Source organism: Protomyctophum parallelum, assembly GCF_964188405.1.
Source record: "Protomyctophum parallelum genome assembly, chromosome: 21".
Lineage (NCBI taxonomy): Eukaryota > Metazoa > Chordata > Actinopteri > Myctophiformes > Myctophidae > Protomyctophum > Protomyctophum parallelum.
This window is the reverse complement of record NC_139713.1, coordinates 24,862,063-24,883,522: the sequence shown is the minus strand read 5'-3', so window position 1 is coordinate 24,883,522 and position 21,460 is coordinate 24,862,063. Positions and strand designations below refer to the sequence as shown.

At 44.5% G+C, this 21,460-nt stretch overlaps 1 protein-coding gene across 1 annotated transcript in view; it reads right to left on the bottom strand.

Annotated features, from left to right (window-relative positions):
- Window positions 1–21,460, bottom strand: part of adamts6 (ADAM metallopeptidase with thrombospondin type 1 motif, 6) — a 96,581-nt gene that overhangs the window by 41,750 nt on the left and 33,371 nt on the right. The window contains exons 12-17 of the mRNA XM_083793157.1: window positions 13,996–14,103; window positions 10,489–10,634; window positions 9,236–9,299; window positions 5,198–5,300; window positions 3,892–4,025; window positions 1,314–1,437 (exon numbers count right to left, since the gene is read on the bottom strand). Of these exons, the coding sequence (XP_083649283.1) occupies window positions 1,314–1,437; window positions 3,892–4,025; window positions 5,198–5,300; window positions 9,236–9,299; window positions 10,489–10,634; window positions 13,996–14,103 (679 nt within the window). The remainder of the gene's footprint in view (window positions 1–1,313; window positions 1,438–3,891; window positions 4,026–5,197; window positions 5,301–9,235; window positions 9,300–10,488; window positions 10,635–13,995; window positions 14,104–21,460) is intronic.

Sequence of the window (21,460 nt, the reverse complement as noted above, 5' to 3'; positions counted from 1 at the left end):
TTTTATCCAAATTTTTTAACCCCTTTTTCACCTAGTGCCAATTGTCTAAGCAGTAATCCTGGGCGCTACTCTCCCCCTGCCAACCTGGGGAGAGTCCCGAACTGAGCTGATGCTTCCTTCAATGCATGAGGAGTGAACAGGCCGCATCTTATCACCTGACAGGGGGGAGTTTCTTTGTTAGGACGCACTGTAGCGTGTGGAAGGAACACGTTATTCCGACCAGTTCCTTTCCCCTCCATCAGGCTGGCCAGGGGGGAGGCAGTATAGTGACCAGGATTACTGCATTTTTTGTGAGGGTACCTACCTACCCTAGGGGACATGGGGAGAACATGCAAACTCCACAGTCCACACAGAAAGGCCCTTTCGCCAAACCCACTAGGGTATGGGCACTGATGACCCAGAGAAGAAAACACGCCCCCAGCGCCCATAGCCGCTTTATACACTAACTGTGAGGTGACAGCGCTACCGACTTTACTTTTGTGTAAATTAAAGCCCTACTCCAAGCACCATACAAGAGTGTCACCCAAAAGTAGTGAAACTAGCAGATCTACAAGCTCACAAGATCAGACTATTTATTTGTAATAATAAGAACAACAACATACTGTAGGGTAGGCTACAAGGTTTTCTTTCAGACAGTGGTAATATGCCTTATCATTGGTTGACAAAAAAAAGGGGAAAATACACATCTCCATGAAAGAAAAAAATTATATATCTACTTGGCTTCAAAGATCTTTTGGCTCACAGACAAATCCATCTTTTTGCCAAGAAGACAATGAGTTCCTGCATTTCCATCTTGTTTTCTTCACGGAGGACTTTTATCTACCAAAAAAGTGACTCAACGTTTTGTTGCACGTGGTAACCAGGGCCAAAACACACACACCGCAATTCTCTGAGTCTCTACGTCACGGGCTGTGTTCCCTCTTATTCTTTTCGCCAGTCTGAACAAAATACTGGAACCCTCTGGAGAGGAACTTGAACGACTGCCGAGCAGAGTCTGACGTGTGCACCGGCAGTCACCTTGACCCACCTGTCCGACCGTTCATCACGTTCATTTACGGCTTATTCGATACGTCTTCGCTAGTTCACACAGATACACTCGAGATGTTTATCCCATGAAGACCTCAGGAGGCCGATTCCACAAAATGTCTTCTAAATCCTAACTCTAAAAAAAATCCTAAAACTGTTAAAATAATAATAATAATAAAAATGTATGTTGCTTACATGAGTGGTTCTCAAACTTTTTCATGTCAAGGACCCTGAGAATGATATGTATTTGGCCAAGCTCACATGCATGCATGCGTGTGGTGTTTTACCTCCTCTGGGCAGAGACTCGTTGAACAGGCCCTCTGTGGTCTCACAGGTGCTGCCGTCGCCTCCACACACGCGACACCTGTCCTCCTTGGCGTCCGAGCTCAGGATGTTGTCACAGCCCACATGCTAGAGTAGAGGACAACACACCATACTGTCTGAAAATACTACCACAGCCCCCATGCTGTCAGTCAGTCAGTCACTCCATCTATCTCTCTCTTCAGCACATGTGCACATCACAGCAGTGTGTGCGTGCGTGCGTGCGTGCGTGCGTGCGTGCGTGCGTGCGTGCGTGCGTGCGTGCTTACGTGCGTGCGTGCTTACGTGCGTGCGTGCGTGCGTGCGTGTGTGTGTGTGTGTGTGTGTATGTGGAAAAAGGTTCCAGAGGTGTAGGCAGTCAACCCAGAGAGCCAATCCCAAACACTAGAAATAAACCTGTTCAAATAAACCTGTGCTAGTCCTTAGTTGGGACCCCCCCCCCCCCCCCCCCCCCACACACACACACACACACACACACACACACACACACACACACATCTCATTGTGCGCTTGCATGCATAAAACAATGCCAAATTCTGGCTCCCTATTACTAAACAACTTAAGGCCGGTATTGTCCCGCCACTCAACATGCAATTTTACATGTATTTTAATCATTTGTTTAATAAATAAAAAAACACCCAAATTGTAATAACCACAATGCCTTGACACAATGTCTTTTCATAATGTCCCCAATATGTCTGCTGTGTGAATTTCCTGTTCTATTGGTTCATAAACACAATGTATTCTCAACTGTGCTGCCTGCAGCCTGCCGGTGGCTGATAACAGAGTAGAAGACAGTCCTGTACAATCACAATCACATGTTCTGTATAGAGGCTATGAGCGTGACATCATCATCGTACCCGGAAGTCATGCGGGAAGCCGGGAACGCCTACTGAGTGGCAAAAAAACCCAACAAAAAAACAGTCTGGCCTTGACAGCCCATTCATCCAAACAGAAAAGTCCTATCTGATTGTATTAAACAACGTTAAACTCACCAACATTGCAGCTGTACAGAAAGCTTGAATTACCCTCTTTCTGAAAAGTGTTTGTTTCCCAAAAATGCACCATAGACATGTACAGTAATGAGCTACGAAATTCCTTGCAAGTGACAAGCACTTGAATTCAATAATGCAATGTCCTGCTGCCTCCTGCATTATGTGACATTTAGAAACAGGACTGTCGAGTGACTTCCAACGAGTGCTTCCTCATTTCTTATTATTTCTCATTTCTTTCTCATTTCTTATTATTTCTCATTTCTTATTATTTCTCATTTCTTATTATTTCTCATTCCTCATTTCTTATTATTTCTCATTTGGTCATTTCTCATTTCTTATTATTTCTCATTTCTCATTTCTTATTATTTCTCATTTCTAATTTCTCATTTCTTATTATTTCTCATTTCTCATTTCTTATTATTTCTCATTTCTCATTTCTTATTATTTCTCATTTCTCATTTCTTATTATTTTTCATTTTTCATTTCTTATTATTTCTCCTTTCTCATTTCTCATTTCTTATTATTTCTCATTTCTCATTTCTTATTATTTTTCATTTCTCATTTCTTATTATTTCTCCTTTCTCATTTCTCATTTCTTATTATTTCTCATTTCTCATTTCTCATTATTTCTCATTTCTTATTATTTCTCATTTCTCATTTCTTATTATTTCTCATTTCTCATTTCTTATTATTTCTCATTTCTCATTTCTCATTTCTTATTATTTCTCATTTCTCAACACTGCTGCTCAATCTCAGTCTAGATGAGGGGGGGCGTGTCCCGGTGGAAAAGTGATGCATGTGCAAACTCTCTATTGGAGAACAGTGTATATCATTTAGTGTATACAATTTGCCGTCGGGGCATAAACCTTGTATTTCCATAGTGAACCTATTAAGACCTGAGGCCGATTCTAAAACGGTTTTCTGAAAAATGAATGTTGCTACAGTGGTGCACAGAACATTTCCATATCAATGACCCCCAAAATGATAAATGATTATTAAGTAGTTTGTTCCAGGGACCTCCAGAACAAAGACTTTATTTATTTATGTATTTACTTATTTATTTGTTTATTTGATTGTTTGTTTGTTTATTTATTTATTTATGCCAAAAAATAGCAGATCTACAAGCTCAATTTAATGACTTTTTTAATGACTTAAAACCCTTGGAGATCAAAGACAGAGAAGATAGAGAAACATACAGTATATATATATTGGAGAGCCATTTGAATGACCACGGTCTATGGATCCCCGGACCCACTAAACCTAATATTGTCAGGCTGTATCTCCACGTTTTTGTGTTTTTTCGTAAAATGAACGTCCTACTTGTTCATACTGCAGCGTCATACAAAAGTATCAAAAGTAACATATATGCAAGCACGAAGCGTGTCGCAAAGTGTGGCGCGAAGTGACGTGTTGCGAGCTTGTCGATCTGCTACTTTTATAGTAACAGTTTAACGGTTTTGGAATTTGGACATTTGGAGGTTTCGACCCGACAGAAACGATTGGGGCGTGAGTGTGGTGCACCACCACCAAGCGTTTGTGTCCCTCTTACCTTGCATTCTCCATTGATGCAGATGTCCAGGGAATCAGCCTGGCAGCGTGTGCCGTCGATGACGGCGGGCGAGCGCTCAGTATAGAAGTTATAGCCCTCCGCTAAGCAGTTCAGCGCACAGGGCTTCACGCCACCTGCCACACAATACACATTGAGAGGATCGTGGCTGTAGTGCATAGACTACAGTACCCATGGTGCATTTGCTGTATGGACTTCCATACCAGGAACGGATCACACTTTGGACACCACCATGTATAACGAAGGAGGCGGGACGCCATTGAGTAATGGCCACAACTTAGTGACCAGGAAGTCCATACAGCTAATGCATCATAGTAGTCTATGCACTACTGCTACAAGAATAAATTACAAATAAACTGTAGTTCAGTCCCACACTGAAATCTTAGGGAGAGAATATTTTGGGGGGACGAAGATCTGTAAGCTTAACACAACGAGTTGTAAGCATTTGTAGATTTGTGAAATAATTCGGGGAACTACCATGACCCAAATTAGGGCATATTTTCAGAAAAAAAAGACACATCTATACGGTCTAACTGTTATTAGTCTCCTAGCATGAAAACTACGAATGCCTGTCCAGCAGGCTCCCGCGGGGAGAGTAATAGGACCCGAAACAGCAGCGGGGTCATCAAACGCACTGCAGCGCTGCTACTATGCTGCGGAATCTGAGGAATTCTTTGGCCATCAAAAGAAGCCTCCTCACTGTTGGTGTTAGCTGGGTACACAAGACAGACAGACAGACAGACAGACTGATGTCTGTCTGTCTGTCTGTCTGTCTGTCTGTCTGTCTGTCTGTCTGTCTGTCTGTCTGTCTGTCTTTGAGGCAGAAAGGATGACAGCGCCTAGTGTCCACAAAGACATTGCTTCCCACCCTAGGGCCCCGGGACCACCAAAGGGTCACAATGGACCCTTATAGGTCTGTTAACTCACTGACAGCCCGGCGAGTCAGTAGGATACAACAGCAGTGACTGACAACACAGAAATGTGTGTGGGGGCCTGGGCCATGGCTCAATAGTCCAGGCACCTTGGCTGGCAGTGGTAATCCAGTCTGGCAGTGTGCCACGGGTTCGACTCCCGATCCCGACGGCCTTTACTGCATGTCTTCCCCATCTCTCTCCCCATTTCCTGTCAGCCTACTGTCTGCCCCTCCATACAAAATATAAAATAAAGGCGAAAGCCACAAAAAAACATAAAAAAAAGAAGAAATGTGTGTGGGGAGGGAGGAATCAACTGGCAGAAAAAGGTGGAAAAAAGAATGGTAATGAATGAATGAATGTATTTGTGAACTCACCACCAGTGTAGGGCTTCCAGTTGTAGTACTTCCCGCGGAACGGCATGCTGTCGAAGTCTGCACACTGCTTCTCGCGGAAATCGCGAGATCCCACGGGGCACGCCTACAACACAAGATGGGAATACCGTCAGGGCAGAAACCTCTTATCTTCATATTTTAACAGTTTTTTACGTAAATTAACGCCCTACGTGATCATACTACAACTTTATACAAAAGCATCAAAAGTAGAAGTAGACTTTAAAGCTCAAAACATGGCACGAAGCGATGCATTTTGAGCTTGTCTGTCTGCTACTTTTTATGCTTTTGAATTTGAATCCCGAAAAGTAACAGTTCTGGACAGTTTCCATCCAACAGAGAAGATAATGCACAAACATATTTGTTTTGTTTTTTTGAGAGCCAGCTTTGTTGTTCATGGTGCTCTGTGATGGATAATAGAACACACAGTCAGTCTATGGCTGTGGCTAATTAGAAACACAAAGACAGCCCTGGATGCCAGAGACACACATCTCTTTGCTTCTAGATGGGTGTTTCTGGTACTCTTTGCTTGGATGTTGCTCCAGCGAGAGGGGGGGGGGGGGGCACATTATTGGTGAGAAGGGGTCCCCCGAAACACCCCCCCCCCCCCTCCCCCTCCCTCCTCCTCCGGGGACAAATAAAGGCTCTTAGTGAGTCCAGGGTCAAAGTCGTATTTCACAGCCAGAGAGTGTTCCGATCCAATGTCGGCGCTTTAGTGCCTTGAAACCCACGCTGGAGGGTGAGTGACTTTCATTACCACTTAACCACATGAGACCCTGCGGGTCGGCCTAATCTGGAAGAACATACTGGAACTTAACCACATGAGACCCTGTGGGTCGGGTCGGCCTATTCTGGAAGAACATTCTGGAAGAACATTCAGCAAGAATAGGTGAACTTGAACAGTGGTTCTCAAAGGGGAGGGGGGGGGGGATTGGTATACAATCACAATTATTATCACACAATTCACTATTTTTTTTACCACTTTATCCATTTAGTGTTGGCTATTTAAAAATAGAAGATCTATGAGCTTGCACATCTGATATTCTTTTAAATGTTTGAGAAAATAATATCCAAAGAATGTTTTGAATAATTTAAGCAAAAGCTTTTCAAAGACGGGGCGGTCTGCTGCCAAATATATATCAATTTGGGCTCCTTGACGTGAAAAGGTCTGAGAACCGCTGATCTGAAAGCTCACGATCGGCTATTTCCGCCAAAGAGATATTGGGCCCTATCTTGCCGCTCCGCCTTACCCCTTATCCCTAAACGTTTTTGTGCCATTGTTTTACTATTTTGAAAAAATCATTTTAAGTAGTTCAAATAGCCGATCTACAAGCTCACATTTTAAAATGTTTTTCAAAATAGTAGGCTATAACATACTGTATGGCTAATAAGTTTAGGCATAAGGGGTAAGGCAGTATTTATATCAGCCAGATGACATCTTACGTTGTATTTTCTGCCCTAAACAAACTTTAAATTAAAAGTCCACAGATTTGACTGGCCTATGACGTAATTTCTGAAAGCCATGCATTGGAGGGGCTATAGCGCCGCTCAAAAAGTAATAGACCCCCCCCACCCACCCACACCCCCCGGTGGAGAAGGCACACAGGGGTTGAAGAGGTTGAAGTGTCAGCCGATCCGGCAGCTCTTTAAGCGGTAGTGCACATCAAACTTAAGCCGATTGCGTCAGAAGAACAACATGGTTAACACAGCTGCGGTGATGTTGCAACGCTGATGGATTGACGACTGAATACCAGACAGGTTACACATCATGGCCTGATACATCCATGTTTGATTCTCTCTCTTTTTTTATTTGTTTTTAATGAATGGCCACTGGAATAGTCCGACCAAACTAAAAGAGACCAACCAATTATCACCAATTATTTGACTTTCAAATTCAACCTGTCTTAAAGCGAAACCAGCTCAATTTGTCACTGATTGTCATCTTTAACATTATACCGTAGTTGTTTTGTCTCCTGTACTGATGTTGACTTGTCTTGTCTTGTATTGATATGTCTATGTTTTGTATTTATATATATATCACCAATTTTATCTCTACGGATCTGAAAATTGAGAATAATGGTAAATAAATAAATAAATGAATAAATATATCGTATTCATCGCTGCCGGATGGGAACCTTTGGGTGCATAACCGTTCTGTTTTTGTGTGTGTGTATGTGTGAGAGAAAGCTAGAGCCGTGTGCATGTTTGTGTACATACAGTGTCTGTCTGCGTGCGTGCGTGCGTGCGTGCGTACTTTGGAAGGCAGTGCGGTCGGGGACTCGGGGTAATGAAATATTGGTTGGAGATATTGTTTGTTGTCCAAAGTAAACACTCACTGCTTGCTCTCAGCTGTTATTTTTAAGACTGCGGTTGAATATCCAACGGGGGCCCCTAACTGGCTCAATTTTCACCTTCACCAAAAAAATTAAATAATAAATACAAAATTATATATATGTATATATATATATATATTTATATAAAGAAACGGCCACCTAGATATAGTTAAAACTGAGTTTATGAACTTCCAGCCATGCAAAATATAGCTTTTTAGAGCAAGGCTCGAGACAAAAAAAGGGTCACAGATTGCTTTTCATGGAATCCACAGGGGGAAATAGCATTGTGTGATTGACAAAACAATGTCTCAATGGAAAAGGACAAACAGTGCTTGAAACAATGGATGAGAAAAAAAGAAAAATCATACAACAAAATAAATGAACAAAATTCACCATAGAAATTCAAATAGCTAATCGTGACCCTATGCAGTTTTAGTTTATTTTTATTTATTTTTTCTTATTGTCCAGGACTAAAACCAATGTCCAAGATTCATAATATAGGATTCAAATATAGCAGATCTACAACTTCATAGTTTGTTGCTTGACGCCGCGTTTCGAGCTTGTAGATCTGCTCCTTTTGATGCTTTGTGTGATCAAGTAGTAGGGGGTTGATTTGAACAAACAAAAAAATGGATATAAGAGGTTTCTGCCCGACAGCATTGATATGCTTAGTTGACCGGGGTCACTCAGGGCTCTGTACTTGGGCCAGCCTAAAAAATACGAACCTCACAACAGCGCCCCACCCACCCGGGAGAAACACTGGGAGAAGAGGGAGTCCGAAAGAAAATGGGCTCTCCCATATGCACTGTCATCCTCCGACAAGGCAATGCCAACACACACACACACACACACACACACGCACACACACACACACACACACGCACACACGCACACACACACACACACACACACACACACACACACACACACACACACACACACACACACACACACACACACACACGGAGAAGGAGCAGCGATTCACCAGCGAGAAAAAAAAGTTAAAAAAAGAAAAGAAAGGAGGATGAGCAGCCATGCTGCGACGGGCCAAACCCATTCCAGGTCGGAGGAGCGCTTCAACAGACCCAAACTGAACTGCTGCAGCCATTACAAACCAGAGGCACAGCATCCATCACAATGTACAGTTTAGTTTCCTAGTCACTTGTATACTTTTGCTCCATATACACCAAGCAGACCGACTGCAATATGGGGACCAAGAAGCAGTGGTGGACAAAGTAGTGTACTATATACTCAAGTGTTCAATATTACAAAGTACGGTCCACATTGTCTTAAATGGTCAGAAATGGATAGAAATTGGTCACAAAATACACATTACGTTCTGTGCTTGTAAATTTGAAAAACTGTACGTTTTATATATATATATATATATATATATATATATATATATATATATATATATATATAAAATGTAATGTTGAATTGGTTTGGTGTCAGATTCTGTGTCTAGGTGAGACGTGACCTTTGACACAAACTAAATGTCTCAATAGACAATACAACCATCCTGATCGTGAAGTGAATATTGCATTAACGACATATACTCTGCCATACAGATTGGGCAAAAGGCTTTAAGTACAAAAAGGCTTTAAGTAAGAGAGTAGTCAAGTAAATGCACTCAGTTATAGTGTCCACCAAACAGTGCTGTCAATTAAGGCCAGCATAATGAACTCACGTCGGTGTTACATGATCTGTAGCGCTTCCTCTCTCCCAGACAGTACTTGCCTCCTCCCGAAGGGCTGGGAGACACACAGAGAGAGAGAAGCAATGATTAGAACAAACCCTTTCATGTCAAGGACCCCCAAAATGATATTTATTTGGCTGCGGACCCCTCATCGCGCATCATTTCGTGCCACGCGATGAGCTTATAGATCTGCTATTTGATTTAAGCCAAAGTATAAAGTGGCTAAAATGATTGTGATGCCATATTAACTAATCTTGCAATTTTGTTGAGAACCCCCTGCTACCCCCGCAAGGACCTTTGGGGGTCCCCGAACCCCACCTTTAGAACCAATGGATTAGAGGCCAAACAGCTGGCTGGCAGCGCAGAGAGAGAGAGAGAGAGAGAGAGAGGGGAGAGCACGTCAGTCAATCACATCAATCATTACAATCATTCACAGATGAAATTTTGTATGAATACGTTATAGGCTTGTGAATTTCACTTTGTTTATTTTGCGCTGTTTGTTCACGTCTTCTGAAAAGCATTCCATGGTTTTTTAGATAACTACACAGAAGGATTAAAGTTCCGGCTGGAACCGAAACTGGTTCTTCAGAGTGAGGCCAAAAGACAAGAAACGATTCCTGACCAAGGTCCTTTAAAACAACCCTTAACCCCGTAAATCCATGCCTACAACAGTGGTTCCCAAACTGGGGGTCGGACGGGACCCCAAATCATTTTGGGAGGGTCCCGAGATGATTAGCATCACGGCAATAAGGGAGCATAAGACAGTAGGGACTCAGTAATAAGGCTGCATAAAGGCAGTAATAAGAGCAGTGATATTTTTTTATTCACCAATATCTTTGTAACCGCGATCATCAACGATTTAGTCATGGGCCTGAATAAAGCTTGTTGGGGAAAAAACGCAATCTGTGAAAAGAATCCGAGATTAATTCATTTAATTAACTTCCGGTTAATTTTCCTCTTCCGGTTTCATCGAGCGCCTAGCAACCGTACATTGCATACGAGCGGAATCTAACGTCATCAATAAAAACCCTTAATTGGTCAGTTTACTCTTCAATGGCAGTGAACACGAACGGCTGGATTTGAATTGACGAGTATACTCAGTGAATGTGTCACGTCTAACTATACTTGAAGGGACATTTTGGCCCTCACGACAAAGTGTTGGGCTAATACCAGTCCACCGGTAGCACCTGGCTGGATTGTGTCTGTGTGTTCAGCTCTGCTTGTGGCTTACTTTGCCTACTTACGCTGGGCTGTCACAGTGCCTCAGGGACGAGGACACGCCGCCGCCACACGTCCTGCTGCACTCCCCCCACGAGGACCAGGGACCCCAGCCCCCGTTGACGCTCTGCGGCCACGTCCCGAACAGCACGCACTCGCCCTGGTAGCACCACTGAGCACACACGCACCACACACACACACACACACACACACACACACACACACAGGTTAGTTAAGGACATTTCAACTGACCCCCGGTTTTGTGTGTCGTTGTTGTTGGGCAGAAACCTGCCTCATCTCATGATGACTATAGAGATCATGTGTAGGTACTCGATTTGTGTGATGTAGGAATCTGTATATATATATATATACATATATACTATATACTATATACTATATATACTATATATATATATATATATACACACAATATATATTATTTTTTATGTTTTGCAAAAATCGGCCTTGTGGTGGCGCTATAATGTCAAAATCTTGGGGCAGAGGTTCTGCTCTGGTATGCAGGGAGTGTGTGTGCAGTCCGTTTCACGTCGGTCGTGAACGCAGAGTGCAATTTGAGGGAGATTTTGCATGCACTTTCCCACTAGGCCGATTTTTGAAATGCCACTTGAAGATTTACGCATCAGCCTCATGGTGGCACTATAACTGGCCCATTCGTGTTTTTACCTACAACTGCACCGATCTGTGTACAACTTTGTATGCACACTCCCTAGACAGGCCAAGGCAAAACCTTTGACCTGCATTTTTCACATCTGCTCTTTATAGCCCCACCAGGTGGCCGACCTATGTAAAAAAAAAAAAATTATATTACTCCTTCAGATTTTATCCAAAGTCTATGGACTTTTAACACTGCCATCTAGTGTTCATTGGAGGTGGTTAGGTTCTGCCAGGGAAAAGACAGTTTTTCTCCCCATTTACATCCGGGTCTCCCAGCCTCGCAGAGCGAGAGAAGAAGCAGCAGCTTGTGTTAGCAGGAGCCCACCATGTTTATCTTTCGCCATGATCGGCGTCGGGAGCGATTCTATCAAAAATCACAAATCACACCCAAGGGCCAAAACCACGGACAGCGGAGCATTTTTCAGAGATAACAGCCGACAAAGATTCTACCCCCCCTGTTCCCCCTCACTGTATATGTTTATTTTCCCTTTTTTACCTCCTATGATGATTTCCTTTTGACTATATAGTTGTGTATATTCGTACGTCTCTAAATGTTTTGATGAATTGAAAATGGTGGGCCCTATTGTAAACAATTGTAATGCTTTATGGTGTCGTCCACTCACTGTTAACAGTTTTTGTATTGAGTTGTACTTGAAATGTACTGTAATTCTGCAAACTGTTAATAAATCAATCTATCAAAAAACGTTATATGGGTCCCTATGGCGTGCATTGCACGCGCGCACTCGTCCTTGTGCTGGGGGTGACGGATGTGTTGCCTAGCAACTTGGACAGGACCAAAGGTTTTTTCGAGCGTAGTCGTTTGATATTGATATAAAGCATATCCTATGGGTCTTGATTACAAATTTATTTTGGCAGTACATTTTTTAACGTTTGTTTAGAGCAGTTACAAACATTACCAGGCGCCCCTCACTTCACACGAGTGTGATTTAAAAGTTTGAGATCGCCTGTCCTAATCTACCCTTGTTTTATCTCTCTCTCACCCTCTCTCCCTCACTCTCTCAGAGCCTCTCTCTCTCCCCATCATTCCATCCCCCGTTTGGCAGGGCCTCTCTCCATTACACGCTGGGTGAGAAATGGCTGACATTCATAATTCCTTTGAAGTCCCCCCCAACCACCACCGCCACCACCAGCATGGAGCAGACAGCTTACACCACTGGCCTGTCCTAAAGCTTGGCCCAAAGCTGTTCTAAACAACCCCCACACACCCCCCAGGCTCAACCTGGGGGCCCCGCCTGTGCCTGTGCGTGTGCGTGTGCGTGTGTGTATGTGTGTGTGTGTGTGTGTGTTGCCCTGTCCGCGGCCTCCTCCCTGAAAGACTCCAGTGATCCTGACAGTAATGGCGGGTGACAGCTCGTGACACTCTCCCATTCTTCCCGTTGAGACCTCGGACCATGAGGCGACAATAGCCGCTGTAATCCCATGTCAAAACTGTCTCTCTCCCTCTCTCTCTCTCTCGCCGAACCTGGACCTGCCATCCAACATGAACCCATGACCTACTAGTACAGCGCTGGCATGGCCTGGCATGGCATGTGTGTGTTACGGCATGTTTATACGTGAATTTGTCTGCGTGCGTGCGTGCGTGCGTGCGTGCGTGCGTGCGTGCAGCTGGGAATGACGCTACCTTCCCAAACCGCCACAGATCAAAAGGAGAGAAACACGTCAGGTTTACATTGCACCAAAATAGCCAATGTGAGCTTGTTGGATCGCCTGGGTTTTTTGAGTCTCCGGTGGTCATCAAATGATTGGCTTCAAGGAATGCGACAAAAACAGTGAATACTATACTACAATACTATGAAAACCTGTAAAACCTGCCGTTCCGTCCGTCATGCCACCATATATGGCCATCAGTCCGTCACACCTTGTGACACGCTCCATATATGGACCTCTCCATATACTGTATGAAGATAACGACACTGACCTCATCAAACCCTGGATAGCCATACATGGAGAAGATCATCACTTAGATCTCATATATGGTCTGGAGCTGGTCAGCAACTCCACATCTGACCTCAAACCTCAAATCCTTAGATCTCCATATATGGAGCTGACCTGATGGTAATTCCGACGGGGCATTAGTCCGACATGCGGGAACAACGGTCGGACTAGCGCTCGAACATGCGCAGCTCCCGTGCCTGCCGTTATGGTTAGGTTAGGGTTTGAGGTAGGTTTTCTGTCTAATGACTAACTAAAGCCTGTACCTCACCTGTTCTGACATTCCATATGTTGATCCTTCCCCACCCGTCCTTCCTCTTCGATGTCTTCCTTTTGACTTTTGACTTTGGGCCTGCCCCAAAGTTATTAATGCAGTCAAACTAGAGTTCTCAACAGGCCCGAATATTAACCCATTCTGACCTGAGATCAGATTCATACGAGGTTTCCGCTGGACACACACTGGTCTGATTAACCCATTTTGACCTGAGATCAGATTCTAAAAATGTCAGTCGTTCTTCGATTTTTTTCAAAAATAGCAGACCTACAAGCTCGTATCGCGCCACTCGGTGGCGCGATATGAGCTTGTAGATCTGCTATTTTTAAATAGCTAAAGCATAACATGATGCTAACACCAAAATGGGTGCCCGTTCAGAATGGGTTAAGGTCCATCCCTACCTGTGCCCTCATCAAACCCTGTATACTCAAGACACTGCCCCCGCTGCCACCCTTAGATCTCCATATACAGTATGGAGCTGACCTTTTCTGACATTCCATATGTTAATCTGACCTGCGTGCGTGCGTGTGTGCATGCATGTGTGCACGTGTGTGTGCGTGCATGTGTCTGTGTGCGTGCGTGTGTGTATGGGTGCACGTGTGTGTGCGTGTGTGTGTGACAGAGGACTCACCCCTTTCTCGATGCTGCCGGTCTGACACAGCGTCCCCTCGGCAGCAGGGATACTGTTGGTGACACATCGGTTGCTTTTGCTAAGGCACCAGAGCTCTCTACACACTTCCTAGGAAAGAAGGCAAAAGCAAGTTGGTCAGAATAAAGCAATGCACTGGACTGTGGAGTGACGTATTATCACCCATTAACAGTTTGACTGTTTTTTACGATTAACCCGCATTTTAATCAACCCCCCTTCACTGCCGAGATTGTTGTATTACCTTTAGAGCATACGCTGAATTATTTGGGCTTTTAATCCGCGAAAATCCATCAAAAAAAGCTCCCGTGGTTTGTTATGATCTGTGTGTAGCATCCACCATCTTGGTGCACCCGGAAGACGCACACACGATTGGTTTCAATGAGGCGTTGCACCCAATGCATTTCCATTGGCCTCAATTTCCCAGAAGCCCTAGCAGCCCACAGCATGTGACGATTTCCGGTTTCGTCATCACAGCGAAGCCATCCAGTCTCATACTCCGCGACGAAGACGGATTTTCTTTTGATTCATTACATTACGGCGGATTAAACACATAAAACAAAAGGCGGGTATGTCCGATACGGCAGCGACATTAACCTGGAGTAATCCATTCGCGGCACGGAAACTGTTAAGACCTGAGGCCAATGCTACAAATGCCTTCTAAATTAGTGGTTCTCAAAGGTTTTGGTATCAAGGACCCCCAAATTGATATAATTCATATGGCCGCGGACATCCCGTCTCAAAATGATTAATAATAATAATAATAATAATAATACGTCCCAGGTGCATCCATGCGATGTATTTTTTTGTTATAGTTATTCTATTTATAGTGACTCATAGGAATAGACTATGTGACAACCAGGTATAGTCTTGTGACCACCGGAGAGACGGGTGACAGCCGAAATGTAGACGGCACCCGGGTGAGCAGTATGGGTTAGCGCACCAGCCTGTGTCCTCCGTGAGGAGGAAGCCCAACAAACCTTGGTGAGGCCTTTAGGAGGGCCATTATAATCCACCACTCCTGAATGCAGTGCCTGGTACTGGGAGTCTGGTGCAACGCACAGGTCCTGGGCCTGGTGAGAGCAGTAGTGGACCTGGTGAGACGTTGGAGGGGCCCGGTCAGGAGTCAACCCACAGAGCCTAGTCCTTCCACACACCAGATTTTGGTTCTCCCAGTACCGGCAGAGTAGTTCCGGAGCAACAGATTGTGTGGCCTTGCTCATTCCCTGATGGACTGATCAAGGGTAGCTACTGGGACTTAAATCGGGATTTGATCAACCCTGGCTGGGTCGCCTGAGTGAGGGGTATGATGTTGGAAGACCCAAACCCTGTTGACCTCAGGAAACATCACTGAAGATACGTCCAAGGTGCATCCATGCGATCTATTTTTTTGTTATAATAATATTAATAATAATAAATTATTGCAGATACATGCTTGTATATCTGCTATTTTTGAATAGCTATCGCTAATATAACACCTACAATGGCAGATGCTTTCCCGGTTTCCATGGTTTTCAGGTGTCCTCAGTCCTCAGCCCTACGTGTACTGTATCTGGTGCCCCAGTGCGATCAGAACTGAAGAGTCAGCTTGTTTGAAAAATCCCCCGTGACTAAACGATTTGCGCACGTTCACCTCAGGACCCACCGACCGGGCTGGAGGGGGGGGGGTGTGACATCACTTCAGGGAATCAAATCTAAGCTCCTTATGGGAAATCAACAGTGAGCAAAGGCCCACTTCCCCCCTGCCTCCCCCTGGCTGTCCTGAAATACTTGTAGGCATAACAAATACCTTTTGTATTACATATCTATCTTCTCCTCCCTTTCCTCGGCCTACAACAGAAGGAGAATTAATTTAGATGACTGTGCACGTGTGGTGTGTGTGTGTGTGTGTGTGTGTGTGTGTGTGTGTGTGTGTGTGTGTGTGTGTGTGTGTGTGTGTGTGTGTGTGTGTGTGTGTGTGTGTGTGTGCGTGCGTGCGTGAGTGAGAGAGAGAAAGAGAGAGAGAGAGAGCGAGAGAGAGAGAGAGAGAGAGAGGGAGAGAAAGAGATAGGGAGTGAAAAGAGAGACAGAAAAGGGGAGACCGCAGTAAGTTGCCCTCAAATATCGTCGTTGTCAGGAGGAAATCTTGTATGTCCAAAACCTGTTCCTTTTTATTGCCATTTAAAAATAAATCTACTATAGTGAAAGTAGCCAATCCACACACTCACGGCGCACCGTCATCATGACGCACTGTGAGCTCGTACATCTGCTATTCTCACAGTCTGTGCAACTCTTGCATGACGAAGCAGGTCATCAATTTAACACAAAATATATACAGAAGTTGAAATAGGGAGATACAGGGTCTCTAGCCCGACGGAGGTGATATTATATGGTCTCGGGTCGGGTGGAAACCTCACATGTCCAATCCTCTTACTTTCCAGGATTCAAATTCATCAAAAGTGGCACATCTACAAGCTTGTGGATCTGCCACTTTTAATGCTTTTGTGTGTTAGAAAAGTTAGAAGTTGGAGATAAGAGGTGTGTTCAACATTGATGACATCAACCCTGACATCGAATGCATGTTACAAGGGACAGCTCGGCACAACCTTGCATTAGATCTGCCATTAAGCCAACTGGGTCGCCTTGCATCTCCGACTTCAAAGAGCCGTTTTTTTTTACAGGACACACTGTGTACGGACGGGGTAGAGGAGAGGAGAGGAGAGGAGAGGAGAGGAGCGAGGCCCATGAAAAAGACTTATGATCCCTAGCGTAGATTGTGACCCCGGGGTCGGTAAATATGCCACGGACTCCGCCAGACTCCGCAGAGCCTATCCAGATCAAATACAGCAGAACAACCGCCACTCTCCTCTTTCCCCGGCGGTGTTGCCAGGTCGCCAGAGAGAAACAAGCGAGCCTGGGTCTATGAAAAGTGACTAGATAGGCCACTGGTTTCTAAACAGTGGGTTGGGACCCATGTATTGGCCATGGACACAGTCCCTTTATTCTTTGTTTCCCGCATTATTTATTATTATTTCTTCAAAACATTTTCTATAAACTCGTTTCACTCGTTTGGATCCTGGGGAGACGGACTAAAAAGTGTAGAGAACCACTCATGGCCACACGAGCACATTCTAAACCTATACGCATCGGATATTTGAAAATAGATTTACAAGCTCATGCAGCATGTTATGAGCTCGTAGATCTGCTATTTTCAAAGAATTCCATAGAAAAAAAGGGAAGCATTTTGAATATTCGTCGAAACAATATTTTATATATATATATGGCACATAATATCTTTCAGAAGGGGGGGGGTCCCTGGCACAAAATATTTTTCAGATGGGGGTGGGGGGTCCCTGGCACAAAATATTTTTCAGATGGGGGGGGGGGGGGGGGGGGTCTGTGCGACAAATACATATTCCTTTGGGGGTCCTTCATTTGAAAATGTTTGAGAACCGTTGCATGGTTTGAACCATCATTAGGAGCCCAAATAAGCAACTGCATTTTAGAAACAAGCCCCCAAAAAAACCTGCAACTACCAATAATTTACAAGCGATTTACAAGCCCAAAGTCGCTTATAGTAAGAGGACATGGCATCCGTGGTCCCGGCTTGGAAACGGTGCTCCCCTTTCTCCAACACCCAGCTGGTTTCAATAAGCACTTCCCCCCCACCCCCCCTCAGAGGTCAGCAGACCCTGGTCCTAAATGAACAATTGAACATACATGTGGACCCTGACACATTTTTACAATAAAGCCAAGTGGTTTCAACCCCCCCCCCCCCCCCCCCCCATTTTCATATAAAAAAATAAAAAAAATCAAATCAAATCAAATCAAATCAAATAAATATTAATATTACAAATAATAATAAACAATGATATATTATTGTTTTTTTCTTTTGTAGGTAATGTAGGCTATTGTATTGTACATTATTGTTTCAAAAGATGAAAATACAATTAAGATTTTCAAAACAATATTCGAAAGTATGCTATATTAGCATATAGCATATTTATTAATATTTATTAATATTTAATATATTTATTAATATTTAATTAAGAGACACTGAAAACAGCAGATCTACAAGCTCACAACGCATCACCTGGCGACAAATTGCACGACGTGTAGATCATCTAATTCCACAATTAATACTTTCTTATAACAAAATAATATATATAGGAGGTATTTAAGTGGTTCATTCATAATGTATTTTTGTACGTTTATGGGACCCCGGGGGAGACAGACACCACATGTATCTTTTGGGGTCTTGATCTGAAAAGGTTTGGGAGTGGGACCCCCGCCTGGCTGCACTGAGGAAAAGAAGCAGCTCTCTCTCTCTCTGAGAGAGAGGGCCTCACTAATATAGCCATCAAAGGCGGTTTGTTTTTCATACCTTCACCTCCCCAATATCTCTGAGATTTGGAAAACAGTCCAAATGGGAGGGTAACTCTTAAGCCTGGTTATGGTTTGTACACTTCGTCGTTCGGCGGTATAACCTGCGGGGGTTTCTTTTCAGGATTCAGATTGAAAAATAGCAGCAGATCGACAAGCTCGAATGCTGATGTGCTACTTTGTGATCTGATCTGTTTTTGTGTGACGCTGTAGACTGGTCATGTAGAGATTGTCGATTTACGAAAAAAAAACACACAAAAAGTTATCCCGACAGTGACGGATTCTGGTATAGTATTCTTGGCGTTGGTGTCACTGAGTTTAAGTAACGGACTGGAAGAAGCAACGATGCTACAGTAAGTTCACATGTTATATATGATTAATTGCACATTAGCCCCACGACTTCTTCCTCTCGGCCTGGGTTCATCTCTGCCGTGACGTAATGCCATGTTGTGTAATGTGATGTCTGGAACGACCCCAACATCACATCCAGGATGTTTGCAAACCTCAGAATAAACTGTGTGTGTCATCATCGTGGGCCTTAATAAACCAGAGAGCACATAGAGTACGCACATCGACAGGTGGCTGCCGGGCTAAAGAGACTTCAGTCCATGGATGGAGCCCACACACACACACACACACACACACCATATAAGGTACAAAAATAATTGTCAGACAAATAATACAATATAACGTATACAATCTGTATGCTAGAGTATGTTACTACAATATAACTTATACAATCTGTAATGAATCTGTATGGTATAGTATATTATGCATTGACCCTGCCTCCCTCTGGTTCAGATGCGCAACCCCCGTGCCTGCAAAACCAATGGGACCGCACGCCCACCTTCTAGACCGCAAATAATCAGTGAATGGGGGTGATATCCCAGAGTGAAAGGGGAGATGTCGGTCAGTAAAAACTGAGAAATGTGTGCGGTGAGTTGCTACTCACTGTGGTGAATGAGGTAATGTTGTAGTTTTCTAACTTTAGAAAACTACACCACGGTGAGTTGCTTATCACCTAAAACTGGAGTATGAATGAGCCTTTGCAGGTCTGTAACTCTAAGAGTGTACAAATGGAACCATCTCCGTTCACTCCATGGGGCCAGTGCAATGGCGACTCTGGGCGGCTATGGGGAGCCGAATAGTTACAAAGCCCTGGACCGGAAGTTGAGCCGAGTAGACAAGGCATGAGCAATGACTGTGACCTTTGTAAAAAATAATTGATGCAGTCAATTGAAAGAAGACATGACGATATGATGGTATTTCAGATACCTTGTTTTCTGATTTGCAAACGATATAATTATATTGATGTCTCGAAAGACCACAATAAGAGTTTCTGACATGCTGCAGCTGGGTGCGTCTCAGTTTCTGAGCGGGTAGTATCGCGAGAATACTGCCCGCGAGAATACTACTTACTCAGTTACCACTATTTTAGTAATGGTATAATGGTATAAAAAAACATTACAGTCTCTTTTGGGTTCTCCTTGCCACAAAACCTTTTCAAGATGGGGTGTCCGTCCGTCCACGGCCAAATACACATCAATTCTGTGCAGTCTTAAGCCCAACACACACCGTCTGTGAAGCAGGTGCGCAGCGACGCGGCACAGGCGTTGCCGCGTGGCAACGCCTGGAAAATAGAACAGTGGCGTATTGGAGCATCAGGCGAGGCGTGAACGCGCGCCAGAGAGCGTCGGACGCCGCCGGTGTGGGATAGGTTCATTGAAAATAACGGAGGCGGCGGCTGTTTTGATGTGCGGCGTTCGCAGACGGTGTGTGTTGGGCTTTATATGTGAAAAGGTTTGAGAACCCACTGCTTTAGATCAGCTAAGCTTTTGTTCGTTCCTGTTGTCCAAGACCCTCCTCATCTGCTTCCGTGCGTCCTGTTCTAACTATCACCCCCCCTCCTCCACTGCAACCTCTTTGGCCCCATCTATCCTACGTGAGAACCTGTCTACAAACGGCTCTCTCTGATACTCGACCCCACCTCCCTCCGAATCCCATCGCATCCCCGGGCTGTAAATCTTAAAGCTTCTAGCCCCCTCTTCTTAGCATGTCTACCATTCTATACACACAGAAATGTTCCCTCAAACATTTTCATGTAAAAAATTACCACTAAAATTGACATGCATTTGGGAGCTCAAAAACTGATATGGAGTGTTGCCATTGCATTGCGACGTAGCCTGAACCAATCAAATAACCAATAAATAGTAAGGTGTAGATTTCAACCAATAAAGGTGTTTGGGGCCGCGAAACCTCGCTCAAATAGAGACTCGAATATAGGTGGGGTGGACGACCCCACGGTGGGTTGTCGCTCTAGGTATGTCCGAAACTTTGTCACAAGATAAAACAGACACCAAGGAGTTAATTATTTGTTATAATAACATTTTCGACCAAAAATGTAGTTACTGCACCCTGGCTTTGTAGGGCATGCAGTATGCTCCCTCCCTCCCTCCCTCAGGGGGGTGACATCCATCTACACAGGGAGCCCTCCATCCATTCACATGAAGCACATGAAGGCTTCATTCTTCAATCTTGACACTTTTACAAAGTCTTCCCCACTGATGTTTGTTCTGAAAAACATCATCAGGTCACAGTTCAACGCAGCCTTTCTTTTCCTGGAAAGCCACGCATGTTGTCAGTGGGCCTGGTGGTGCAGGTCAACTCCATGTGGGTCAGTGGGCCTGGTGGTCTCTGCAGTTCAACTCCATGTGGGTCAGTGGGCCTGGTTGTCTCTGCAGGTCAACTCCATGTGGGTCAGTGGGCCTGGTGGTCTCTGCAGTTCAACTCCATGTGGGTCAGTGGGCCTGGTTGTCTCTGCAGGTCAACTCCATGTGGGTCAGTGGGCCTGGTGGTGCAGGTCAACTCCATGTGGGTCAGTGGGCCTGGTGGGTCTCTGCAGGTCAACTCCATGTGGGTCAGTGGGCCTGGTGGTGCAGGTCTACTCCATGTGGGTCAGTGGGCCTGGTGGTGCAGGTCAACTCCATGTGGGTCAGTGGGCCTGATGGTGCAGGTCAACTCCATGTGGGTCAGTGGGTCTGGTGGTGCAGGTCAACTCCATGTGGGTCAGTGGGCCTGGTGGTGCAGG